This window comes from Pocillopora verrucosa, chromosome 1 (assembly GCF_036669915.1).
Source record: "Pocillopora verrucosa isolate sample1 chromosome 1, ASM3666991v2, whole genome shotgun sequence".
Classification (NCBI taxonomy): Eukaryota; Metazoa; Cnidaria; class Anthozoa; order Scleractinia; family Pocilloporidae; genus Pocillopora; species Pocillopora verrucosa.
The window spans coordinates 9587838-9607395 of record NC_089312.1 but is presented as its reverse complement, the minus strand read 5'-3'; the positions used below and the strand labels follow the sequence as shown (position 1 = coordinate 9607395).

General features: G+C 39.1%; 1 protein-coding gene across 1 annotated transcript; it reads right to left on the bottom strand.

Annotated features, from left to right (window-relative positions):
- Positions 1–770: 770 nt before the first annotated feature.
- LOC131789972 (uncharacterized) lies at positions 771–19440 on the bottom strand. The gene is made up of 16 exons (XM_066161322.1): positions 19301–19440; positions 19086–19143; positions 18090–18168; positions 16015–16276; positions 15694–15745; positions 14533–14605; positions 13086–13881; positions 12382–12453; positions 10683–11444; positions 9928–10126; positions 9374–9444; positions 6829–9076; positions 3677–5010; positions 2730–2796; positions 2011–2186; positions 771–945 (listed from the first exon to the last, which is right to left on the bottom strand). The coding sequence occupies exons 1-16, from the start codon at positions 19370–19372 to the stop codon at positions 904–906; spliced, it is 6363 nt and encodes a 2120-aa protein (XP_066017419.1). The 5' UTR covers positions 19373–19440; the 3' UTR covers positions 771–903.
- Positions 19441–19558: the final 118 nt, after the last annotated feature.

The window sequence follows — 19558 nt, the reverse complement described above, 5'->3', positions numbered from 1 at the left end:
GCTCACCTCCAAGGAGGAAGAGGCTAGAAAAGGTGCCCTAAAAATAGCCCGTTTAATCACGCCCTTGCCAGCATACCACGGTTGGCGGGGATCCCCTGCTGCTGTCGAAAAACAGGCAGTTGAAAATTGGGAAGCCCTTGCAGCTGACCGTCCCACCTGGCACAGTGCAGTATCATCTGATGCTCGTTTAGCCGAAAAAAAAGTGGATTCAGGAGTCCAAAAACAAAAGAGCCATTCGCAAGGTGCGAACAGCGTCTGCAACCAGTGCAGTACCAATCTTTCCCTGTCCAACATGCAGACGCCTCTTCAAGTCAAGGGCAGGCCTCTCAAGGCATCTTCCTACGCACGGACCTTGACTTTTCTGTTTTCAATATTCGAAGTCTCATGGTCATTGTCGAATACGACAGACGAACAACTACCTTTAATAAAAAGTAAAGGTTTTTGAAACTGGTAATGGAATTTCCATTCAGCCTGGTTTGTATCTTTAAGTTGGTTAGAGGAAATCTGAAAAAAAGCACCTCACAACAGAGCTCCACTTCACAAATCTTTAAACACAAACAAACAATTTAGAAAGGCAATGTGACAGCAATGATTCTTTGGACAGCGCTGTCATCTAGTCTTATATTGAGCAACAAACCAAACAAGCCAGAGAGATTTAGTGAAGGAAGTTGTATGCAAATGAATGCGGGCGCTGCACATGAAGCCAAAGTCTACCAAGAGATCATGAAGTAATGATATTGATTTATTTATAAATAAAAATCGGTTTATTTTGTGGAAACTCTGACAATAGATCTAGGGCCTCAGTTGAGAACGATAACCGTGTAATTCCATGAAGAAGTTTCTCAAACATGGCTCAAATGAACTTATGAACCAGCAGTCTTTCAAACTTCTTCTTTGCCGTTGCTAAATTGACCACGAAGTTTTCCCAGAAACCATTTTTATTCCCTGGAAAAAATAAAATTCATTACAAAATTTAGTAGCACACTGACATGTACAATGCGCATTGATAGGTCAGGATTGTAGTTTTATTTCTTCCTTTTCCCCTTTTTTTAATAGCGAATTTTTTTCCTGACAGTTTTTATGACAGTGTTGCAGACAGCAAAAAAGAGAAAGAGTTTCCTCAGCGAATTTTTTATTCTTATTTTTTAATTCATTCATCTTTTTTTCGGGTATATGCTTTTTCCCTCATCCTTGACTTAAGAGCCTGAAGAGTCAGAAGCCATTTTCGGTTGGCAAACGTTATAACTTTTCTTTGTTAAAGAAAAAATTGTAGTATGAAAAAAAACTCAGCGATATTGAGATTTCTTGTTCATACCTTAATGATTCGATTTAGCGCCCTGGGCGCTTATTTGCTCTTGACATATGAAGGGAGGGCGCTTATTCGAAACGGGGCGCTATTAAGGAACACGGCGCTTCTTTGATTTTCAAGGAAAGAAAATTTTGCACAAAAATCTTTGATGTTTATTTGAAAAGGATCAAGAACACTGATGAACGGACATGCTGTCCCTGGACCTTTCCTGGTCAGAAAGAACAGAAACGAAATCGTCGTCGCAAAATTTGAAAGCGTGATTATTCGTTTAAAGGAACTGTGCACACACATGGACATTATAGTTGAGAGAGTGAGACGAAGACCACTGTTTTTGTATAATAAGGTTTGAAATAGGCAATTAAGCAATTAAAGGAAGATGAACCATCTTCGATCTGAATGTGCTGGTACACTAAAAGCACTATCACTGAAACAGGATAGTGCCGCTAATTGATATAGGAGCGCTTATTGCAATGAGGATGCTTCATACTCGATAGGGGCAATTATAAGAATGGCGGCGCTTATTATCAAAAACGAATTTGAAGAAGGTGCTTATTAGAGGGGGTGCTCATTAGAAGGGGGCACTTATTATAGGGCGCCAAATCAAATCATTACGGTAATGATCAGTAGTACCTGTTTAAACAGTAAGAAAAGCTATTGAATTTAACAGTTGACTCATTGGTTCAAGCTAATCTATTACTCACTTGTTTAAGCGTACCATCCTCTGCAGTAATTTTTTGTAACGTTTTCATTTCTTCAGTCATACAGTCTACTTTGTTCCTACATTTCTTAATGGCCATTTCCTGCTCTGCCTGTTTCTGCAACACGTCTTGAGTTGATTTATACATGTCCAAGAGGGAATCCAACTGTTTTTCATCTTCTGTGAAAGTATTATCAATAATTTACGATAAACAGTCATAAAGGCAATTCTGTCTGTTTTGGTTCCTCAAGTTCAAAGTGTTAATCCGTCGACCAGAATAATAAGTAAGTCCAAGGGTACTGCTTTACTACGCTCTGTAATATATCTGTAGAACATATCGAACTTGTGAAACCTTAAAATTTAAGATGCAATGGAAAAAAACAGTTACCACAGAGCTACCAAAGTTTACCAGTGATGCCCACAGTTATCTGAAGTGCGAATCATCATCGACAACTTCTGATATTCTGATTAGTTCTAGTCGGCTGTAACTCTATTTCTGAGTTTACCAAACTCATTTGAGATCAAAATTTAATATCAAAACGTTGAAACCTCTACAAAGCAGAGTCTATTTTCATATTTCTCCAAAATGAGCGTGAAATGTAAGGGGCTCTGTTATCAATGAAAGTAGTTTTAAGCAGATGTTCGCACAAAAGAGGGGCGATTTTTTTTACAAATGGAAAACCCTTTACAGAGCAGGAGAAATCCTCAAGAAGCGAGACTCACCTAATGACGTCCTTTCTTGCTCTCCGAAGTTTGTCATCCTCTTCGGATATTTGCTTCCCTCACTCAACTGCAACAAGACCGCATAAGTAGAAGATACTAGAGTATTAGTTCCTGGTCAGTTAACTGTTTTAAAGACAAGTGATTCTGAATAATGGTAAATTTCTTGAAAACGTTCCGACAGCGTTTCCGTTATCATAAAGTTCGATAAGTAATTAAAATAATAACAATAAAAATGATGATAATAATTATAATTGACCACTCCCCCAGCAGGGCTTCTCAGGGCCAATTCATACAAATTGTAAATAAACATTGTAAAAACAAAAATCCCAACTGGCTACAGACAAAGCGCAGCCTAGGAGTTAGACTTGGGGCAACCGAAAACAAAAAAGTGAGCAACGGGTTGAAGAGCTGAACCCGGGACCACAAGAGTACAGGTCCAGCGCCCTAACCGCTTGGCCAAAATGCTCCAGTAATGCTGGAAAAATTCACGTGAAAATCACATTTGTAATAATATTCCATATGTATCAAGATACGAGCTGTTAGTCGTAAAATGAAGGCTCAAGGAGAACTACAAAGATCATTGGCAAACTATTTTAGAAACTATTTAACAACTGGGATTGCACTGAGCCCAATTGAGCAGAGATTTGAAAACTATCATTCAAACCGTCAATGTGTCAAAAAAGTCATGTTATTATATTAAACTATGTCTTTCCTCATTGCTGGGTACCTCTCTTAGTTTTACATTTATTGAAAAAAAGAACCGGATCCACTAGTTATTCTCGACAGTGATTTTGCTTTACTTAATCAAAGACGGATCGCGTTACCAAAATTTTAGAACAGATTACTCATTGATGCTTCCTTCAAATAAGCTGTATTTAGAGTGCGAGAAGAGGATAAGGCGGCATATTGTTGCATGGACTTATAACCTTTAAGAAAATTAATATTACCTTAAAAGTTTCCTCCTCTCTGAAGCGAGAGGCCCTTTTAAACTTCTCTCCAATCTTTCCCAGAAGGCTACCATCGATGTTGTTGGTGCTGACTGGATCGCCGTTTTTGTCTCGCAAAAGAGCGTTCTTTTCTTGCCATAAGGCAAGACGAAAATCTCTCTCGGCTTTTCTTTGTTGCCTTTTATGACCGAACGGAATTGTTTCAGTGAACTTTTTGGTCCCTGTGCTATCACTCCCTGAATGAACGTTTCCTCTTCTTTCACAGTTGTTTGGAGCGACATGTGAACCATCCCTCCATCTTTTCTCATTTGCAATGACTCTTTTGTTCAGAGAAGATAAAAACTCAACAGATTCCGGAAGGTACCAGCTTGGAAAAAAATCTTTCAAATCCGTTTCCTGACCTTGACGAACTTTTTTCCTTGTTACATTTTCGCTTTCGTCTGTGCCATTTGTTTTCAACTTATTCATTTTTTCTACAGCGCCGATCCCTTTAAAAAGATTACAAATCCAGTGTTCAGCGTCGACCGTTTTTTCCTCAACAAATTCTGTTCCATAGCCATTTCTTCCCTCGATGTTTTGCTTGTCACTTTCATCGTCTTGCTCGTATGTGCAATGAGAAAGCTCTACACGAGTGTGTTGTTCTGGCACAAATCGTTGCTTTTTTGTCATTCCTGAACCTTTTTCAACCACTGGATATGTAACTGACGTTTCCACTTCTTCATGAATTTGAGGCACATTGGAAATGTTTCCTCTTTCAACATTGTTCACAAACTTCTCTTTGTTAAGCTTAATCTCTGCACTTATAGAGTCGATAAGACCATTGTTATTTCCAACCATAACTTTACTCTCCACCAGTTTAAGCGTCAAAACCTTTTCTAAAGCACTTGAATGTTCCCTTTTTGAGCCAACAAGGCTTCTCGTTTTGGTATCTAAGTTAACTAGTAAACGCTCAATATCTTTCTCAACAGTGTTAAATTCATCCGAAAGCGGTGTAACCTCGTAGAGACCCGTCAAAAACCCAAGTGAGTCGTTTAATTCTGTTTCATCCACCAAAAGAGTGTCAGCACGACTATCAGCACCAAACGAGCCTTGTAGTGCATAAAGTGACTCAGGAGTTACCTTTTCAAATTGTTCAAAACCGGAGGGCTTGTATCTGATAGAATCAGGCCTTTCGTGCTTTAAGGTTGATTCATCTGTTTTCTTCGTTGTAACGGAAGTTTTGTGGGTGAGTAATTTTTTTCTTTCTTCGGTGTTTTGCTGGCAATATCGCTCGATTTGAGCTCCTTTTGAACAGGTTTCTTTACTACTACTCGGTAACAAATCCATCTCATCGGCTGTGGAAAGTGGGTACCAAAAGAACATGTTATTCACTATCTCATTATTAATCTATCAATTTCATGTGAAGTAAGTCAGAACATGGCAGTTTTCATGGCATTGAGGGACCACTATTCTCTTTGGGTGAGAAACATTCTTAACAGTTTGTTGCATTGGTGGCTATTTTTAGTATAATTGCTCCATCATTACAAAGATGCGTGCGCTCTGATTGGTCGAGGATTGTGTCATATGTCGCTATAATCACCTTGGAGGCGATTATGGCAGGGGAATTAAATTTCAAACTCGCTGCCACGCGTTTCGTCATAAGAGTCATTTAGGAAGAGAACGGAAACGTCAGTTGACAACGACGCACGAAGCAAAAAGACCGGTAAGGAACTGGGTCAAGTACATCGCCCCGTTTTGTTTCAGAAGTGACTTGGCTGTCGTTGTCAGCGCTATCTTCGTTCTTGAATATCATCTTGAATGTCATTTTGTTTCGTGCCACCAGATTTTAGTGCTACTCGTTCTTCATAATTTTACAAAGTATATTTTGGAAATCGTCGTGACAGTCGTTCTCTCCCTTTTTTACTGAATCTCTCTCCTCATTAATGACAGTACATCTCTTTTGAGCACTACCTTCATTACTACAATGCATTTTGAACTGATATATGGCGAAACCTTATAGAAACCATGCGACCGAACGTGCGATGGAGTTGTTTACGATGACTTCTTGTTTAACAATGAAAGAATGAAATTATTATTAGCTGGTCACCATTGAAACGGTTAAGACTTCGGTTTTTTTCTTGTTTCTTTCAACTAATTAAGTCGTTCAAGACGTAATTAAATTAATAAATTTAGAATGACTCATCGAATGAAATTGATTGTCATTTCCTTAAAAGCGTGAGCATGACTCTCTTGTCCTCGTTTTCATCGGCGCTGATCAAATATTTAAGACATAAAAAGTGCAAACCGAGCTCATTCTGGAATTGTTATTCTCTGACTTCAATGCGCAAAGTATTCACTCACTTGGCAAAAATGTAGCGATAAATTTTCACAACTACACTGAACAAAACAAGGAAGGGGACCTACTTATCCTAGAAATGAGTTTTGGATTAATTCCAATCATTGTTTTCTCGTTTACAAGCGCACAATTTACGCAAATCCCACGCGTTTCGATCGCACGGGAAAACCAGCGAAATGACGTCCTGAATTTGTTGAATATAACGACGATGCCAACACCGGAAGTCGAAAAAAAGTGTCCTGTCCAGACTACCCGCGCGCTCTCCCGCTCTGAAATGACGTTCCCGTTCCCGTCCTTTTGCTAACTCACTCTCATGTTACGCAAGGAGTGAGAAACGCGATAGAGTAAAATTCGATTTTGAAGAGCAGAAAGGATACCATAAGTGTAACTTAACACTCTCCAAACACTTTTTAAAAGAGACACAAAGTAGTTGCAGATTAAATTAAATTATGAACCTATTTAATTCTAATGGAAAATGGCTGCTTATCTCAATACCAGTAATCAAAACGATTACAGAATTGTTTCAACCACAAAAAAAATTTACAACAGAATTCAAAAGCACCTGAGCAATTATACTAAAACAATTATTCGTCTCAGGGTCAGTGAATAGTGTCGCCTTCATCTCGGGGATTATCCATCAATATCCATTTCGCCTTTGGCGAACAATGAACAATGTAAAAAACGAATGAAATATTGTGACTTTCCCATTGAGCATGGCTTCCCTCTGAAATTTCATTCTCAAGAAAAAGTAACGCTGCTTGATCGTGATGTTACAAAGCATAAGTCATCAGCGTATCAATATTCTAATATCGCATACCTATGAGCTGTTCAATTTTGAATTCCCTGGGCTTCGTTTTCTTTGCATCGCTTGATGAGAAGAATTTGTTGAGACCGGCTTTGTGTGTAGAATGTTGACCCTCCCTCCTAACTTTTCGCCGTAAATCCTCCGTGTTTGTCCGGTATTCAGCGTCTGTATAATCTAACCACGGAAGAAAAACTTCACTAAATGGCTCAACAGAGTCAATAGGGTCGGCAGTTGAAACGTCCACGACGTCGAAACAGGTAAGAAAGGGGGAATCAAATGGTTCAATACAGGAATCAAGTGAATAATGAGTCGCCAGGTTTGAGTCTTTTCTAACCGCGGTTACCTCATCCTGTTGTATAGCATGCTGTTCAGTTGCCAAGTTTCGCTTGGAAACAAAAAATTCTTTTGTGGCATGTTCTGCTGTTCTAAATGGCTCCTGTCTGTCAAGCCTCCTGGTTTTTGTTCCCAGGCGAGAGGAAGAGGTTTCGTGGTGTTGCTCCGTAAGTTTTGAATCATCCTTCGAGATCTTTTCCTGAAAGGAAGCTATTGTCTCTCTCAGAGAGCAACTCGCTCTTTTTTTTCCACCATCGAAGTATTTTTTCCTTTCACTGTCGTCAGTGCTTTCCAAATTACTGATTTTTTGCTCTCTGGTCAATTTGTTATTCGCCTCCCGTATGATATTATTGAGCCATTCTCTTACGGCTTTCTTAGTTTTCTCTGGATCTCTGGTCATTGGACAGTTTGATTCCAGAAAGGCTCTCGTAGGTAACCATAATGATTGGGTTCCCTTGTTTCCATCTTTTGCGGAAAATGTACTTTTTGCTTTCCTGACATTAGTTGCTATCTCTTCTCTATCAACCGTGCTTTGTTGCCTCTCATCCTTACTGGTTGAGCTCATGAACCCTTGGTGAAGCGTTGAATATTCAACTTTCGATGGTATGACTTGTTCGCCGGGATTAGAAACGAGAGAGCGTGTTTTTTCTTTGTAAGTTGTTCTTAGGTTGTCATTTGGAATGTCAGACTTCGTAAGAACCTTACTATCAGTTTGGAAAGCGGTTGACCTTTTATCTTCCTTCATTTGCGCTAACTCTAGTTTCAAAAGTTGTGTCTCCTTATGAGCTTCTGAGAGTTTCTCCTTTACCTCTCGCAATAGTATCTCTGCTTCAGTCTTACTTTTGATAAGTCTCTTTATTTCCTCATCTCTTTCGTTTATAACTTTACTTTTCTGGTTAATTTCCCGGCGCAATTCAAAGTTGAGGGAGGTCACGTCTTGAGTATTGATAAGTAATTCCTGGATTTTTTCCTTTTTCTTAGCGCACTGATCAAACCAGTATTCAGAGTTGCTCTTAACACTATTCAGATCGTTTTTTAAACACTTAATTTCTTCCTCTAACACTTCCCCATAAACTGTTTTCCTTTGAAGAGTTTCTTGTAGCTCTTGGATCTTCATTTGATAGACTTTTTCGTCAGAGTTCTCATTCTGTTTCCTCAGGTAAAGGGGTTCAATTGTTGTGTCAGTGGATTCAGTTTTAAAGGTATATGGTAGACTTGCTTCTTCAGACGAGTTTGACGTTGCCAATAGTCCACCTATTGCCCTCTCCTTGACAACGTTCAGCTCGTTTTCTAAAGTCTCCAACTCTTGCTGCAACATATCCTCAACAGCTGTCTTATTTTCAAGAGTTTCCCCAAATCCACGGTTCTGACCCTGATAATTGCTATCAAAAGCTATGGGACTTATAGTCTGCCCGGTGAGTTCTTTGGGCTCAGTTGTATTTTTAGACGAGTGTAAAGTTGGAAATTTGTCGCATAGCACTTCCCCTGGCCTTGCGACCATGTCCTCGTTTGCGTCGTCTTGCCTGTGTTCAAGGAAAAACTCAATGCTTTCGATTCTAACAATTTGATCTTTATCTGACCCATCAGCTTTTCCATGTGTTGTGAGACCATCAGTTTTTCCACGTGTTGTGAGATCATCAGCCTCCCGTTTGTGCTCCCTATTACTTTCTCGGTCGGCCTCCTGACTTAACGACGCACTTACTAAGTTACTATTAACTGAAACAGCAATGTTATTATAGCTCCTTGATGCACTTGTATTTGGACCGTCACATACACCTACAGCATCACTGGAAGAAGAAAAACTTATTCCTGTCATGGAGGATTCTGACGAAGGTAGCTCAGCACTTGATTCACTTGACAGACTCTCGATACTTCCAGTTTGGGAAAAAATGCTTTCACCAGAGGTATGCGTACGTCCTTCACTTAACTGAAAAAAATGAGTACTTTCTAAGTGAAAGATCCGCTCTATTATTTAGATTGGAATAGTCCTAAGAAGTGCCGATAGCAATCACAAATAATCTTGGTATTGCATATTGTGCTCTGTAATTGCAATATAAAACTCGCCCCACTACCTAACCTTCTCGCCTGCGCGATCATTCGTTTTATCTACGTTGAGTTCTTATTGGCTGTTTGGCATTTTAACATCCTACCCGGTTGGTTTAACGATAATATTTTCCTTTGATCTTCAAAGAAGAAACCGAACTGGCAAAAAAAGAATACTTACCCTAGCGGTTTCCACTTCAGTATCAGATTTCGCGTCATCAGTCTCCTGAGGCTCTTCATTCTTTTTAGTTTCTGAAGATTCAAGAAAAGAACTCCTTTACAAACATGAACTTGTCACCTTAGCGTCTCAATTCTATCCCCAAAATTTAAAAATGTACGTCCTCGACAGCTTGCTGATGCTACATTTTTCTCTTCTGTACTGAGATGTACATAAAGATGTAATAAACCACGTTTACAGGTATGAGAGCGAGTCAGGAGACCTGGATCGAGTACACCAAATCAAGTTTCACGAGGCAAATTTTGTGACACAAAAAACCTAACCTGTCAAAACAAAAAACTTGAATTAAAACTTAACCAGAAGCGGAAAGGAGGTTACAGGACTTGAATCACCATATCAACAATAAACCTTAAATGGTAATTGGATTCATCGTCTTAGGGGCCTGAATTCCAGGGCTGCAGTAAAAGTATTTTGCAACTGAAAGGAGTGGTTTGCTACACAGCGTTATAGTATTATTGAATGTGACTTTGCAGTTTTCGTAGCTCGATATGCCAGACCTGAAATGGTACTTTGAGTTTGCTCTCCAATTCCCGTCGTGTTGGATAAATTAGCTTTGCCTCCATTGTCTGATGTGGCTGCGGTCACTACTGATTCTTCTGACCCCATGAAACGCTTTATCGTCCCCGTAAAAATGTCTTCCATTATTTTGAACATCGAATGAAGAACTTTATTAGCATCGTCTCTATCAATGACCACCTAAAGATGATGAAAAAGGAATCAAAACATCTCTACTCCACTTGGTAAATGCGATTATTCAGTATGTATTTACTAAGACTAAACTATTGCATGACTAATCCCTATCAAAGACTTTAACATTTTCGCAGTCAACTTTTTTAACAAAGAGGAGTTGGCTAATCATAATTTATTTTAATTCCTTCTAGCTGAGGTTAATGCTATAGGCAATGGCTGTCTATGAAATTACGTTCGTGTTCTTCGAACCTTCTGTGGAGAAACATATTATTTGCATTCTAATTTTGAACAAATTGTGCAAAAATGACTGGTTTGAGAGGTCTGTTGGTACGATGAGCGTAGTCCTTCAAACAGTTTTGGTCAAAATTAGCAAAGTCATAGTCACAACCACTCCAATGATGAGTTTTTGAAGTCCCCACAGCTTTACTATATTGCTGTCAAGGCTAAAAAACAGCCTTCTCCCCTCATTTTAGACTAACAGAAAATACCCGTTGCTATTGAGGCTGACCCGCTCCTCTGCTACGTACCAGTCAAAGCACACATTGCTATAGGTATACCCCACCTGTCGTCCTTGTAAGTCAGCTTGCGGTAACCCCTCCAACTCAGCTTTCAAGCGCTTTCTCTCGGCCTCGTGCCAGTTTAACAAGTCATAAATACCATCAGGATCCAATAATTTATAACCAGTTCCATGGGGTATGTAATCAACATTTTGATGTTTGGCTCGGAGCGAGCTCTTTGTGGATATTGGCACTAAAGATGATGGTCTATAGCAGTGGGTAGCCTCCTCGTCGTCCAAAACAGACGAAACACGACGTGATAATTCCTTCATCATTTGAGCCCTTAAATCTGCAGGGTTCTGATCACTTGATGCTTTTCTTGGAAATTTAACTCGCGGAATGGGAAGCGAGGGTGGAAGGAGGACGTCATTGTCTGCTAGGGTTTCATGGCTGCCGCCCCCAGCTGATTTTTGCTTCAATTCCAGAAGTATTTTGTTTCTCAGTTGTCCCATTTCTTGATCAGACAAGTTCATGGGAACGTTTAAAACTTTTGGCTTCTTCTTTCGCGATGATTCTTCTTCCTTCTTCGCAACCATTTCCTGAAATCGCTCCCCAAGAACATTGTTCAATTTCAGAGCAAAGCTGTTCTTCCATTGCTTGATCCTGCTAAACGCTTGTTGCTCTATTTCTGACGCATACTTAGGAATGTCGGTCAGAGGGGAGTCTGAGGCGATTGTTGCTCTACGTTCACTCTGCTTAGTCCTCCACATCCTGACAGCAGCCCCCACTGTTGACACATCATCATCTCCGCTTTCTGATGAAACACTCTATAAAAATAACATCACTGAAAATTACTCCATTATTCGTTTGCTTTTAAGGTGTCACTTTTTAGGAATCAGCTTTCTCTTACTGCGTCATAATTTGATAATCTAACTAAGGAATGTAAAAATACTATTTTATACCATTTTTATATCTAAATGTGGTCTGAACGAAGTACTTCAATATAATTACTTATCTGTATATTCTTATACTTACCATATTTCATTTGTAATTCATATTTGATGTGCTCAGCTTTAAAGTTTTTACACGTGAGCCTATGGCTCGGATATATAGGGCAACCTTATTTCAAACTATGACATTAATGAAATGATTGACTGATTGATTGAGTTTGCTGGTTGTCATTTACAGTCCTGAGAAGGCAAAAGCGCCAAGGGAATGAAGTGTCTTGCCATTGAAGAAGAGAAAATATCCCGGCGAAGGCTGAGACTAGGGACCTTCAACAAACCACGACGACGACGGCAACGAGGAGGTGGCAAACAAAAGATCTAATGAGCAGAACGATAGCTCAGCACGTGCCTTTTAAAAAATGTGTACATTTCTTAGCCGTTCTCTGCAAAATAACAACTTGAAATCATCAAAATTTTCGCGGTCTCAAGAGCGGGGAACCCGAAGGCACATTATTTAGGTTTCCATTTACTACTCTATGCCGCTTTCATACGTTATGCTGAGATTAACTCGTGGCACCGTTAGAGATAATAGGCACATCCAGTATTTCACGAGATTCAAGCTAAAAATATGTTTATTTTTAAATCGACGTCTTCCTAGGCGTTGCCGTCCTAACTGCTGAAGGTCCCTTCTAAGACCTCAAGAGGGCGCTCACGAAAGACAAGCCTGTCACTTCTAAACTTCTTCATTAAAATTTAGCGAAATTTTTGTTACGATTGTCTTATTTACTGGTTTTATTTTTACCTTTTCAAATCTTACCATTTCGTGAGAACTCAAGACTTGCTCAGCAACTTCGTTTACAAGAGAAACAGCTGAAGGAGTCTTACGATCCTGAAAAGTATAATCGAATACAACTGTTTTTAGAGTTTTACAGCTTTACCTCAAACAAAAAAATTAAAGGAACTATGTTTTTTACCTGGGGCGTAACATGAATTTAGCATTATATGGGGCACTTGTCGGACAAACGAACCAACTGTGATAGCCCCACTCACTAACGAGCTCTCTTTAGCTCTGCGGCCACCCACGGGGAATGGTGAGTTAACAGTTTAATACTGGGTGACCGCTTAATACAGGTTCCACAGATAAGGAGTATTATAAAAAAAACGATAAACAAGGCCGAGGGCACGATCCTTGCCCGGAGTCACATTTTTTAAATAACCACTCAACCTTGCTAGAAGTCACATCTTTTAAATTACCTGTTAGCTTCGTGTTTGACATTTCTGGATCCACTCTGGTAAGTTCTTAGGCTACGAACAGTCTCTCCTCCTCCGCGAAGTCTCTCGCGCGAGTTAAAAAAAAGGACAGTTTTAAAATATTGATGGTAGCGCACCACAGGGATCACTGGGAGTTGCCTCACTGTTTTTTTTTAATCGCGCTACGGAATTCGCCGAAAAGGAGGGACTGCTTGTAGTCTAGTTACGAAGCGCTTGTTAAAATTCTAAAATTTAAATCGTTACCCTCACCTTAGCTTCGTTTTCTTCGTCGACCTCTTTGACCAACAAGAATGACGGCTGTTTGGATATAGATTGTCTTCGATTGCGATTTACCCAGTGACCCATCACTTCTTCAGCTTCAAGAGGCTCTTGGGATGGAAAATGTTGATCACAAATTTGGCTGTCGTAATTATCCACAAGTGACATCACTGACGAAGAACGAGACCTAACTACCTCTGAGGTGTGTCCCAGCGAAGATAAACTGCCTTCTTCTCTCAGGTTTTTCAACGATTGTTCGGGAAATTGAAGCCGCGATGGAGACGCTTTAACTTTGTGCATCGTTTCTTGGCCTCTTGAACGCTTCTCCTCCAAATTAGGTAGGCTCCATGTTCGGACCCGTCCCTCGGGCTCAACCGGAGCAGGTTCTGAGTAGGACATAGTTCTCTGGGCTGGCCTTCGCCACGTATGAAGCACGGTTTGGTTGTTTACCTCCAGCTCTCTTACAGAATCGTCAGATTCGCTACTGATTTCACAAGTCATATTCAAAGGGTAATTTTCAAACTGGGACGAACGAGACAAAACGGAGATTGTTGGAAAATATTCATTGTGAAAGGAGCCTTCTGATAGATGGGGCATAACTCTGAAGCAGGATGTTCGGTAAAGGTTGAAGGAAGGTTCGTCATCTGAGCATGTGGAGTTTTTATTGATGTGGGGAAATACTGTATAGCTTTGTGTTTTCCTGAGCTTCTCGGCAGTGAAGGCACCTGAAGAGTTTAAGTCGGTTGAATCACTCAGCGAACGTTGTCTTTGTTCGTAATCAATCACTCTGTGAAAACGGAAGAAACAGTAACTATCTGTTAACTTGTTCCTGGCAAATATATTAATGCACTATAAACCATCCTCCTTGCCTCCTTTTAAGCGAACACTTTTCTATAGTTAACTGCGGTCTTTAAATTAGAAATAAAATAAGATTTTTAAAATCACATCATGATGGTAATTTCAATTAAAAATTACCAGTCGAAAAAAATATATATTTCTTTTTAAACGGTTTCATTTTTTAATCAAACAGTGGCCTCAATGGTATCTCAACAATCAATTTTCAGTCTTTTCCATGGTGGCATATTTTCCCGTCGAGTATTATTCACCTTTCACCTTTGTTCTCAAAATCAACACGTTCTCAGGAAGAACACCCAAGAAGAATTCAATCGAGAGAAAAAAATTATTTTGGATCTCCCCTTTCCATGCCGGGAGACGCATTGTCCACATTGTGAAAACTCTGACGTCTATGTTCAAGCAATTGCTGATTTGAGCGTCATCCTCATCAACTATCACGCGATTGAAATCTCGAGCTTATTATATAATTGTCCATTATGAATGGTTTCAGTTTCAAAACAAACATTTCTCCGGGAAATGAATCATATCTGTAATACATTTCGATCGCAAGTTATACCATTGTAGATACTTTGCAACTAGTTACCTCTCGAAGTCAAAATTTTGGTAAACGTGTCCTCGTGTAACTTGAGGTTGTTCATCTGCCGTAACTTCATTTCCTAGTTTGATGAAAGCAATTTATATCACACCACTATGTATGGAACAACACTGAAGAGACCTATGAGTGTTAAGTTTCATTTTATTCAGCTGAATTCTACTTCCCCGAGTTTAGCACAAATAAATTTACAGTTTTTTTTAACGCCGGGACATAAAATCAAATTTTGTAGCTTTTGCTGTGAGTTGGTGGACATGGCCTTTGCTACTTAAGTACAAAGTAAATGGTTTCAGCAGCAGTTCAGTTGCGTATACCCATAGCGTAAGCTCGCCATCGGAACAAAAATAAGCCAAACAATAACGAAGAACCAATGAAGCCTGTTATTATTGCACGTGACTAACGCCTTGTATATAAAACATAAACAATTTGCCATTGGTTTTAATTTGGTGACCACTGCTATTCAAGTCAATAACAGGCCTTAAAAATTTTGAGAGCAATTTCAAGTAACTTAAACCAAAGTCTAAATAAGTGTCAATGGACTAGGTTAAAGAAAAGACTGGGTGGTATCTACTCTTTACAGGAAAATAAGAATTCGGCACATACATTTTAAGAAGTATGCCCTTAAAGTTGTGTAGTTTTTTTTCTCCTAATCGAAAAGTGCACATGATATTGTGAGTTTAGCTGTGTTTGAGATTTCAAAAGAGCGTGGTTTAAGCTTTTAAAAATTGTCTTAAAATGTGCTTAAAACCCGACCACGGAGGCTGTCACCTTCTATCGTCCTAGTAAAGTTTCTATACCCTTTCTTTCATCTCTCGGAAGGCCGTTTGATTAATTAGGAATATCACAAAATGACTCTCTAAGTTAAATTAAATATTATGATTTTGTTTTCGATAACCAAAGAACTGCGTTTCGTGGTTTTTTACGTGCAAACCGATTACAGCTGTTTTCAAAATGACGGCGTTCATAACAGAATTTTTTTACATTTATGAAGACAGCTAAAGAGTATTCTCAGGTTACTCTTTGGAATCTCATAACGCGGTAAGTTGTTAATTTTTTATCCTTTTTTTAAAGTTTGGTATAGAAATTATCTGGTTTCTAAAGATGCTTCTCCCATAAGAAATATTAATCAGTCTAACCGGTTGTATGATTTACCTTCTTCTTTGTCCCCTTTAGGTTCAGTGAAAGTCAGCTCACATTTTGAAGCCTGAAATCAGAACAGTCAATAATCATTTTGTGATAATCAGTACCAGTCAATGAAATGTTTCTTTTCTTTTCCTGCATCTGGAGCAAACTCGTATGCATGTACGTGCTGGCGAAAGGAAGCAGACAGGTCGTGCAAAGGAGAATAACTTATACTCACAGAGGAAACATTTGATAAAACTTATTTCATGATCAATTATTTTACCCATGAGATTACAGAAGGTTTGGTTTTACAAAGCACCCTTTACATCAGTATCATAAATAACCACTTACCATTTCCTCACTTGTCGTTTGAATTTTTACACCCTCTACATCATATTCACTGGTGTCCTCCTGACCAGTATGGTTGCTGCATAAGAACTCTGGCCACTTTGAACCATTAAGTGAGGGAGCTAACTCAATACTTGAGATGTTTCCTTCACTTTTACAGTGTTTTGCACTGGACTTCATTCTTCCTTTGACGTCTCTAAGATCTGTGAAAGAGGACACTCGACGAACAGGAAATGCTGCTGAGGACTTGGAAACCAAACGTGAACTATGATGAAAAAAGTAAATGAGGAAACACCACAAATAATTTTGAGAAGATTTGACACGCCCACAAGGAGTGGAACCACAGACATATTCCATCAGGCATATTCCAAGATTCAGTACGAGCTATTCTAAGGACAACCCCGTTTTCCCACCAAAACGGGACAATTAGTGATATTTTATACTTAATATGTTCCTTTCTTTGATATTGACAATTTCTCGTTCTACTTTCATCTTTTGAAATAAGAAGAATATGAAGCGCCCCAAATAGCTGCGACAAGAAAATGCCACGGCGCTTAATTAAGTAATTGTTGACGCCTCTGAATTCTTCTTTGGAAATCATTCCCGGTATCGGGAAGTAAGGAGAATCTAGAAGCATCAGGTAAGTATCGCGTTTTTATTTTTATATATCGTATTTTCCTATCTCTGCAAACGGGCACGATAACGCTTTCGTGAGTCACCGAGTACATCCCTTCCCCCGTTGCCATTTTCATAAATTTATCTGGTTTTTCCGGCTGGGCAGCATTTTTATGCGAAGACGTCGGTCACTACCTGTGTAATTAAATTGGTTGACAGGCGGCCTAAAAACCGTCTGTAATCAATTGAAATCTTTCACAAAGAGTACCTCAACAATTAAAACGTGAGGTATTTGGTTACAATTGAATTAGTCGATGGAACTTTCATTCATTCAATATCTGAATTCTCTCAAAGAATTTGTTCGTAGTGAAAGGGCGAGCGAAGTTTTCAGTTCTCCTACAAACACGCTTTCGGTAAGTCTTTTCAAGTCAGTTCAATTTAGACAATTGGACAACAGAAACTAAATGAATTCAGCGAGAAAAAGCCGCATTAAACCCCCTTGTGTCAAGTTTAAGTTTCTTTTTCAAATTTAGCTATCATGGAGGAAAGACGCAGATTTATACACGCCATTGCAGCAAGCAAACTCTCACAACTTAAAAATAAAAAATTTGAATTTACTTACAAATACTTTCCTTGCCATTTACTTACTGCGCAAAGGTAAATCTTCGAACATCAATTAATCGTCGATGAGAGTGAATACTTTTCGTAAAATCACTGACTGTTTTTTATGAAAACATTGTCGTGACAGTCCTTGCCAAACTAGTTCCGTTGTTTTTTCAAAGATGCACGTGCGCTTTTTTTTCTTACGCGCTCTCTAATTGACAGGTGTCGGATTGTGACAGATACTTGTAAAAATGATGTTTCAAATTTCGTTTGGAAGCCTTTTAAATAACCTTTATCATTACGCAAATGAAAATGTTTCGGTGAAGCCTCTCCCTTACGTTTGTATCACCTCTATTTTAACGACCGTTTACTCGCTCAAAAATTTGTCAGTTTATGAAGATCTTGTCGTAAATACAGCCCTAAATCATTCGGGTTCTTTTTAGAAAGAATTTCGTTAAGTTTGAAAAAAATAAAAATGTTATTCACTGGCCTACGGCCTCGGGCGGTACTCAAGACCTCGGGCATAGTTTTCCCAATACGGACCTCCCGGCTGGCGAATAACGTACATTTGTTGTTCAAAGATCGGCTGTACAAGCCACATTGTAGGACCTCAGGGTTTGAGGGAGGGAGGGGGCTGGGTGATGGTTTTCACGGCTGAATATTATTTTCTCTTCGTTCCTATTAGCAGAATAATTTTTACTGTTATCTTTTTTTTTAACGAGTGACAGTTAAAATTTGTTAATTTACACCTAACGGCTAATTTTTTGGCCGTTTTATGGCTATCGGTTATCTCCATGAGACCCTCACAGTACAGCACGATGGAATACACATCGCAGTTTACCCATAATGCCTGAACAGACCTTAAGAAGTGACAGACTTCATTATCCTCTTTGGAGTCCACTCTCACTGACTCAGTTTCATCCGCTGTGAGGTTCTCTGCTAAAATGATAAATAAAAAAGAACATAAAGTCGCTTCAGGGTCACTCTTCAGTTGGGTCAATGAAAACTGTAGGTGGACCATGAATAAGGTATCAGCCAAAAAAAAGAGACGTGAGATCGAAATCCAAGGAGTGCGACCGAGTTATGTCAAGAAATGTCAGTTTATTTTAAATATATTTTCAATCCCTCTCAGCAAAATCAACCTAATAAAGAAGGTTGACAAATTCACGCCACAAAGTCAAAAAGGCAGATAACTTTCAGACACCCTAAAGACTTGAAAATAGGCGTGCCGAATCTGTTTAAGTTCACACGAATACGACGCATTTCCCTGTGTAGAATATCTCTTGTTTTCAAATAAAATTTTTCAAGTAACAATTTTTCCCTTCCACACTCCCCTTTTTACCCTTTTTGTATCCACGGGCGGCGCGCGTGATTTCACAAATTAGCCAATCACGTCAAAGACCTCTAACCTTGACACTGGAAAAACTGACGTGGACATTTATGCTTACTTCTGTTGTTTGTTTTTACGGAGTTTAACTAGTTGTTTTGAGCTTTCGTTTACGCAAAATTTTGCTACCCCTTCATTAGAAGAAGTTTCGGAATTCTTGTTTTAGCCAAATGTCGTGGTTCATTTCACAATTTTAGACACATTTCCTTCGGAGTTTGGACTCTAGCCTAATTTTCGGTGAATGGATTTTTTACACCCTCTAAGAATCTATCCATTCCTCTCTTGGTTTTCATCTGAATCTTTGTAAGTCTCTAAGGCTATAAATACGGCAACTGGAATTGTCTGAATTTACCATAGCGTTTTGTCGTCCACTTGACGGTGGAAGAGAACCTTTTAAGTCCCTTGCGTTATCGGCGATACCTAGCAAGTTTCAAGGTATAAAGCCGAATTTTTAAAAATATTCTCTTACCGGATTGAGCGTTCCTCTTCGATTCGTCGGAAGATCCACTTGAAACTGCAGACTTACCCTAGGTGAAAGGAAGTAAATTAAGAAAAACGGCCTCAATGGTTGTTTCAAAAATAATACATGTCCAGAAATATTTTATCATTTTCATTCGAATGTGAACATCCCCAAAACGTTTGCTCTGGGTTCTTGAAATACTACGCCTTTTCACATACGATTACCTTGGAGTTGTTTTCTTCCGCTTTGCTGTCCTGTTTACGTGGCACTTCAGACCCAACTTCCTCCGACATCATTTCTTGGTCAAGTTTTTCTTACATCAGGAGCATACTATTACCTAACACTGTAAAATAGTCTGTTTCTTAAAACATCACTTCAAAATCTACGCAACAAAACAATAAAAAACTCGAGAAAATGCGATGAAGTGCTCATAAAATAAAAAAACGTTAAACTATGGCAAAAATTCTGGTTGTAAACAAACC